This window comes from Oreochromis niloticus, linkage group LG22 (genome assembly GCF_001858045.2).
Source record: "Oreochromis niloticus isolate F11D_XX linkage group LG22, O_niloticus_UMD_NMBU, whole genome shotgun sequence".
Lineage (NCBI taxonomy): Eukaryota > Metazoa > Chordata > Actinopteri > Cichliformes > Cichlidae > Oreochromis > Oreochromis niloticus.
Genome location: NC_031985.2, coordinates 32,795,351 through 32,803,542, shown reverse-complemented (window position 1 = coordinate 32,803,542; position 8,192 = coordinate 32,795,351). Strand labels below are relative to the sequence as shown.

General features: G+C 39.1%; 1 protein-coding gene across 1 annotated transcript; it reads left to right on the top strand.

Annotated features, from left to right (window-relative positions):
• The first annotated feature begins 987 nt into the window (after positions 1–987).
• sh3bgrl3 (SH3 domain binding glutamate-rich protein like 3) lies at positions 988–7,546 on the top strand. The gene is made up of 3 exons (XM_003443754.5): positions 988–1,137; positions 3,240–3,407; positions 4,690–7,546. Exons 1-3 carry the CDS (start codon positions 1,093–1,095, stop codon positions 4,753–4,755), a joined length of 279 nt encoding a protein of 92 aa, XP_003443802.1. The 5' UTR covers positions 988–1,092; the 3' UTR covers positions 4,756–7,546.
• The last annotated feature ends 646 nt before the right edge of the window (positions 7,547–8,192 follow it).

Sequence of the window (8,192 nt, the reverse complement as noted above, 5' to 3'; positions counted from 1 at the left end):
GTATAAGATATAGCCTACCTTTGTGCACCTTCCTACACTCCTTTTTGTCACCCTTTGTTCTTCCTCCTTCTCGAAATATGTGTTCACCACAATCATTTCCATCCTCTTTTTCCAAAATCCAGTACCATTCGGCTCTCTGATTGCTATGATCTGTATCCTCATGCTGGAAGCAAGTATTAAACTGCCTTTACTTTTTCTGGGAATTCTGCAAAAGGTGGATGAAATGTAAGAGAAAAATTAAGAAAGACAGGGTCTTAAGAGGAAAAAATTAAGAAAATGAGATGAAGAAGGGGAAAGGGTACAAGAAGGAGGTGTGTAAGACTGAGTGAAAGAAGGTAGCAGCCTAGGGTGAATTAAATATATAACCCTATATGTAGGGCTGACAGCAGTTAATGTCTCACTGAAATATGAACAAAGTCATGTACTGTCTCTTTAAACTATGCACAGCAGACCACAGGATAGAGGAAGAGTAGGATCAAGTCTGCCCAAGTATAACAAACCATTTCCTGTCTGTGTTCTCAACATTAAACATGTCAAAAGAGCTGTCAATGATTGTCAGAGCAGATGTCTGAAACAAAAAATAATGTAACTAATACCTTTATTATTATCATTATTATTATTATTATTATTATTATTAATCACTGATTAACCTACCTAACCATTTTTTCAGTCAAACAAGGGCTGTTGATGCCTCCAGACTGCTTTTTCTCTGATCAAGCATTAAAAACTACTAGTTAGTCTGTTTCTGTTACTATTGTATTCAGGGACACCCCAAAACGTGGATCTTTTACATGTTTTAATAAAGGTTCGTCATGCCACTGTTTCTAGAATGCTTCAATTTGTGATTTCAGAGTCCACATATACATTCTTCATGTACTTCATAGGCAAATAGGTTACCATAAATTTGTCTTAAATGTGTTTCCCACTTTTTAATTCACATTTGACTATGTTTTACTTGAAGTCGAAATGTCTTTTATTTTGAAAAGCGGACCTCCCCGGACATCCTTCCAGGTTTAACAGCTACCTTGATACCAGCGGGAGAAAGCTACTTGCAAGCAGATACACAAAGGGAGAGTGGAAGGATCTGCAGCTATGGGAATCAAACTGTACTATACCACTGTTACTGCCTCGAGGACGGTGAGTCAAGCAGCCATAATTGAGAACATGTACTGTTATATTTATGCTTTTAGCTCCGGTGGCAGCAGCTAACAGTCCAACAGACACACCCAGCACCCTATCAGTAGTAAGCTTCCTCCTGACTAACAGTGCAGCGGGCCTATGCCTAACTCACTGCCCCTTTATTGCATTATTGAAACGTCAGCGTTATTAGTGTGAAAGCTCAATAATCATTAAAGTTATCATTGGGAATTAAATTTAAACTTAAACGACCCGTAAAGACAAAGCATGTTTCATTATTCCACCTAGCTTCCCTTGCCTTAGTGGGAGAAAGGTGTTTTTATGAAGCGGCTTAGCTAGCAGGTTTTTGCGTATAATTCTCCTTAAAGCGCTTACTTATTCTAATCAGCGAAATTCTCATAGTGTTATTGTGGTGCATGAGGAGTGGTTCATTGTAGCGAACACAAGTATCCGTTTCCTGTACGGAGAGAAGCGCACCAAACTACATTTAAAAATCTGGCAGCTGCTGATTCTCGCTAATGTAAACCATAACGCTAAGGCCTGATATAAACAAAGTGTATCTAATACGTCAGCATGAATCTGATTTACTGTACGGCACATGTTTCGAAGGAATTTTGATTTTCTTAAGCGGCACACCCAATCCTCTATCTTCTTGTTCCAGTTATTCTACATCGACAGTTAGCCCGTAGGGAATCGGTAATACAATACAAATGCTCTTTAAATAAGAGCTAGCTGGTATTTCATATGTAAGCCGAAGTAACTAGTAGAAAGTCTAACGTTTAATGCATCAAACCACTTTATGTTGTCATGTGTGTATTTGTTTATATGGTCAGTACAGCAAATTATTGGATTTTGTAATAGAGTTTGGTTCATAATTTTCCACAGAATATATCAAGGAGGACTAAATGGGACACGGTAATGTCCAGACTATCTGCAGAAGTGTACAAACTGACATTGTACAACCCTTTTTTTTAAACAATAATTTTGCAGGACTTTTTTAAAAGAATTAGCTTGTTACAGTGGAGTGGGAGAAACATCTGGTATCTATTAGCTGTGAGGAAATCGCACAGTGAGAAGGTTGTGACAGGCGTTCATTTTTAACTCTTGCATGTGCTGCATTGCTTCTAGCTACCTTCGTGGTTGCTGCGGTGTGCTACACCCGTCACTGTAGCATTTTTTAACCTAACTTATTAAAAAAAAAAGATGATGCAACATTGTAGTTATTTAATACTTGTGTATGTTTCACTTTTGCTTTTTTATATTTAGTCTAATGCAATTCCTCAAAACATCTTATTATAATTAAACTGCAATGGCATAAGTGTACAAAACATTTCTAGAATCACCTCGGTAGCTCAGACCTACATTATTATGTCAATGTTTCCAGTCAGCTGCAGCACACATGAAACTTCTCATAATTCAGAGGTGCTTCCTAAAATTTTATGGAACAAATACAAGCAATTCCCCTTTCTTTAGTTTAAGGAAGCGAGACTGTGCTGTCTGTGTGTTGCCAGTTAGTGCTGTTTTTAGGTGTGGTCACATCCCCCCCCCCCCCCCCCCCCCCCCCCCCACACACACACACACACACACACACACACACTTCCTCAGTCACCCACAAAGATAGCAGACTGTCTGCTACATCTATTAATCATCACATTTGTGTAACATATGCAACATAAAGCTGCAGCTTTTTACTGGTAAAGCCTCAAAAACGACTTAAGTCATATTCTTTTCTATTACAGTGTTGTGCCTTTTAAAAAAAAGAAGAAGAAGAAAAAAAGGTCTTGTTTTTTTCCCCTTAGGGAAAATAGTATTACCAGGTGTATTTGAACAGTCCTTCAGAGAAGTTTGGCCTTCATTGCCTCTTGTTTTATCACACACTGACTAAAACACTTATCAGCTTGACAGCTATCATGATTTTGCTCTCCTAAGCTCTTGGAAATGTAGTTGGTGAACAGCAGATTTAACACTGTGGTGTCACACGTCACCGTCTGCAAATTAAACACAGATAAATGAGTTGTCTGCTTCCTGTTAATTGTATTTGGGTTGATTAAGATCCTAAAACCCTTGTTTTGGCCTTTTTGGGGGGCTTTTTTTAACGGTAGGTGAAGTCTCAACAGGCAGAAGTGATACGAATCCTTGAAAGCAAAAGCATCCAGTACGAGCTCATCGACATCTCTGTGGGCGGGGAGCTCCGTGATGAAATGAGGAGCAAAGTGGGGGACCCGACGGCAGTCCCTCCCCAGCTTTTCAACGAACACGAGTACTGTGGGGTAAGGAAAGCACACACACACACACACACACACACACACACACACACACACACAGAGCATCTTTGCTTATTCATACAGTGAAGTGCTGGTGCTGTCAACACAGTTATTGTTTGTCACAAGTTAAAAAATGTGAAACCATGTTTTTGAAACTGAAATCTCAAATCTAATCCAGCATCCTGACGCTTCACTCTCAAAGCCCTGTAAGCTGCCTGTAACAACTGAACATGTGTGAACACTTTTCAAAGTAAACTCCACCTGCAGGATGATTTAATCACGTGGTTGTTAAATGCTTTGTGTCCCTCATATTTTCAGTACATCAATAATCAATACATCATTAAATAGTTAACGCATCTGTCACTAGTTGGTTAGCCGTCGCTGTCAAATTGCTAAATGCTTTAATTTTTAATTTTTCTCTCTTGAAAATTTGATATCAAAATTCCACAGTCACTGCTTCTCTATTAAGTTGAGCCAGTATTAAACTGGTTAATCATTATACGCCAAGGATATGTGTGTGCAAAACTGAATTAGCATAAAAAGATGCCTGCGTTGGTGCTGCAGCAGTGGTTTCAAAATCTCTGTATTTCTATTTTAGATATTTCTTGGTTACATTCAGAATCTGATGTTGCCTCTGTGCTGACAGCACCTCCCACTCTCTGCAAAAGGACCTGCAAACTCAGTCACCTTTAATGGCCACGTTAGGGGGAAGTTTGATTTTCAAAACTTCAGCAGAAAGCCCTCATTAATTCTCAACATAACGTAAATGGATCCAACAATAACTATAGAGGATAAAAAGGAACACGGTGGAGACAATACAAGAAGTCTGTTACTTAATAACAAGTAATAAACGATGCATTTAAAATATAAAAACTTTTGAATAAATTTCAACAAATTGTCTTGTGTTCTGACGTTCATTGTCATCCTCACAACTCTGCAAATACCACGTCAGGATGCAGGCGTACAGACACACACTCACATATTCTCACCAATAACACGACGCTGAAAACACTGAAACAGTTGTTTTCCTTAACGGTGGTCAAGTTGTACAAAGTGAACAATACATTTACACGAGGCTCATGTGGGGCAGGTGTCGGTATGAAAGTCGTGTTTTTGGAATATTGAATGATGCTTTTATTATGGAAACTAGTATTCAAATGTCAGTGACAGCTCTGCTTTTGATTTATCAGAGTGCTGCGTGACTTCCAGCAGTTGTGGGATTGTGCTGCTGCTGGTTTGTTGTTTTGTTTACTTATTAACACTGTTGGCATTTTCTTCCTCTCAACAGAACTATGAAATGTTTTCCGAGGCAGTGGAAGCGGATACAGTGGAACAGTTTCTGAAACTGGCGTGAGGATGACGGAGTACCTTAACCCCATTTCCCCACCCGCCCTGTGTCCTATCAGAGCCCTGTTGTCCAGTCTCTCTGTCTCTCTCTCTCTCTCTCTCTCACTCTGCACCACTAGCAGTGACCACCCACTTTCAATGCCATAATGAAAAATGCCAAATATCATGAATACTACTAATCAGCAAAGACACATTCCCCGTAATGCACCATTATGCTTGAAATCACTCTTACTCTCTTTTTATATCCTTTTTTTCTCTCCATTTGATTCCTCTCAGATCTGATTTTCTCCATCTGACAGGCTAGTGTTAGTGCTCCTGGTCCATTAGGAATCAATGGGCTGTCTGAATATGCGGTAATTAGGTCGACTAATCTTGGCCGTGGCCAACTGATCGCCGGAGATTAAACTAATCCACTGGATGACAACATTTAACCCAGAATCTTCCTGATCTGGCAGGCAGACCAAGCACACCATCACCCATCAGTCTTAACTACTTTGGCGTCTTATTCTGTAGCCTTCAGGTTCCCATGTTGGACATTACAGCACACTGTTTGCACTTCATGTGGATGCAAATGTACTCCTAAGTAGCAAGGACTGTTAAGTCCCTAAATCCAATTAATTCAGAATTAGAGCAGCTAAAAGACAGATTTTAGGTGAAGCTGGTTTTTGAGAATTTTGGTCCAATTGGTCTCCTTATGCAGGATGGGAGCTGACCTACTTAAAGGAACAGTGCCACCAGAAATCAAGTGCGTGTTCTTCACAGTATTAAAAAAATATTAAAATAATTAGCTTGTGTGCAGTGCGTTAAAGCTACCGTCGAGTTTTCTGTACCCCAAACTTCTGTAAGTCTAATGCAACGACTTATACAAAGACAACTATTGATAACATTTTAAATGGTCCATTGTTTACATACATGGTTGCTAGCTTGTAGGCTTGTTTTTTGCCTGTCTGCAAATGGCACTCTACTGCCACTAATGTCTGTTGGCAGGATTGTGTATGACACTGTCCATCAGCACAGTGTAAACCAAAGGCAGTAGAATTGGTGGACATAGCTGCTGTGGTTTGTGAAAGTCTCTTATGAAGTTAATAGATAGTCAGGTTTTTAAAAGGTTTCTCACACCGCAATCTTGGTGTTTTGAGACAAGATGTCGTTAGCCAGTGACCGTATCCTAGATAATCCTGTAGAATCTCTACAATTACAAAATGTATAAGACCCTAATTTTTATTTCTAATCTGACCTAAACTGAGTGACTGAATCCATAAACTCATCAGTTATGTGTTTACAAGGGCTTTTTCATACATTCAGGATTAAAGCTCTTCAAAGCCTGATTCAATTTCAACACCAAGAAGCTACGTCCATCTTTGATACAGTCTATGATGCAAACAGAGGAGATAAACAAAGCTTGAATCCCACATCAAAAGTAAATTGTAATTGTAATTGTTTACATTAATATTAAGTAAACGGAGTATTAATCTGCATCACGTCATTCACAGTGTCTGTTTTTCAAACGACCAAAGGTATGTCTGTAGGCAGAATTTTCAAATTGTACAAATAATGTTTTTAATTGTTGAGCTAGGCTAACATCGTGGCTTTACTGCAGTATTATTCCGTAGAATTACATTTTACTCCCTAAAGCAAGAAAAATAAAACACTGTGGACAACATAAAGGTAAACCTGCACACTGCATTAAAAAAAGCAATGTTTTTGGATTCTGGCGAAAAAACAACAATTAAAAAAAGGTGGATATCTTAACTGAATCACACCAAAGTATTACATATATATTTATGATGCATCTCCAATGGGCCAAACTTACTAAAAACTGGTTTACTCCTTAAAAAAAAAAGTCAGTGGTCATACATTTCAGTAAGCAGCTGCTTACATTTTGCATCCAACAGAGTGGGATGAACAGATTTCTTTATGTTGCATTTAGTGCCAATGTATATCTGTAATACACTTTAGCTGGTGGATGCTCACTGCAGTGTTAGCACTTACCTGCCATCTTCTACATTTTTCCGTAGTGTTCCTGTTGAACTTGAAAGCTTAATTTCTGGCACTGAGGGCAGATGCAAAAGAAGTTAGAAGAGAGTTTAAAAAAACAAAACAAAAGATCTGAGTGATCTGGCTTTCAACCGCGTATCTTCTCATTCCACCGTTTATTTCATGTTACAGTTTCATCTGAATAACCTGGCATGAAGATGCAGTAATGTGACTATGCACTGAAACCCTGCCTCATTCTGCACACAGATGTAAAGGTGCAAGCAGACGTGTTTGTACCGACCTGAATTAGTCTTACCAGCCTTAGGGAACACTCACCACATGGGAGAAATGAAGGCTTCACTTATCTGTGCTTTTAAAGCATTCATGTTATTCCGCTAATTATCATTAGTTTACTTATATTGATCATTCCATTTCTTCTTTTTTTTTTCTTTTTCCTGTTTAACTGATAACAGCCCAGTTTCCCTGTCTCACTCGTAGCACCCATCAGTCCCCCTCGCTGTCATACTCGTATTGTTACGGTTTGGGATCACCGGCGATGACGGCCTTCACACACAATGTTTGTGCACTGTTTTGTAAGTTGATGGTTGTGGATGTTTGCCTGTTATTGACGTATAATCACTATGAATCATGGTTCAGACATTCCACGTCTCTCTCTCTGAGCGCCTGCTTTGCTTTTGGACCAATTCCCCTTGGCCAAAAAAAAGAAGAAAATAGGGAATAAAATGCTGTTGTCTTCCAAGAAGATTGTGAAAAGTGATTTATGGGTTAAAAAATGAATAAATAAAATGGAGTTGAATCGACCTGTCTGGACTATTTTTATACACATGCCTATACGTGTTCTCTGTTTGAATTAGAAATTTTACAGTGATGTGGACGGAGGTTATTTTAATTTGCAGATCAGTGCTATATTAATTTTTAGGCATCTTCCATGCTTGACACTCTTAGTTTCTTATTCTCGGTTTGAATGCATAACCAGCTGCATTTGGGTAATTCTCAAAGAAATGGACAACGCATAAGAAAGGTGAAGAGTGCAGGCAGAGCTAAGACAAGTGACAGGGATGAGTGAGAAGGTTTACAAGACTGTGACCTATGATTTATGGTTTGGAGACAGTGGCACTAATAGAATGGAGGTGAGGTGGCAGATGTTAAGATTTCCATTGGGAGACGCAGGATGAGAAATGAGTTTATTAAAGGGACGGTTCAGGTAGAGGAATTTGGAGAGGAGTAAAGCTAAAATGGTTTGGACGTGCAGAAAAAGGAAGAAGGATGTAGCTGACAGGAGGGAAAGAAAAGAGGAAGACAGCAAAGAAGGTCTATGTACAGATAGGGTGAGACTAGAAGCCACTCCTAAAGGGAGGAGAAGAGGAAGAAGGAGAAATTGGTAACATTAAAATGCACATTTAAGTTAGTATGTAGTATGATATCGCTTGAGTGCAATGGCTCATT

Excerpts from the sequence above, each read along its gene's own strand:
- sh3bgrl3 (XM_003443754.5), top strand. The coding sequence starts at position 1,093 with ATGGGAATCAAACTGTACTATACCACTGTTACTGCCTCGAGGACG. Across the intron at positions 1,138-3,239 it reads CTGTTACTGCCTCGAGGACG|GTGAAGTCTCAACAGGCAGA; the intron begins GTGAGTCAAGCA and ends TTTTAACGGTAG. Across the intron at positions 3,408-4,689 it reads ACGAACACGAGTACTGTGGG|AACTATGAAATGTTTTCCGA; the intron begins GTAAGGAAAGCA and ends TCCTCTCAACAG.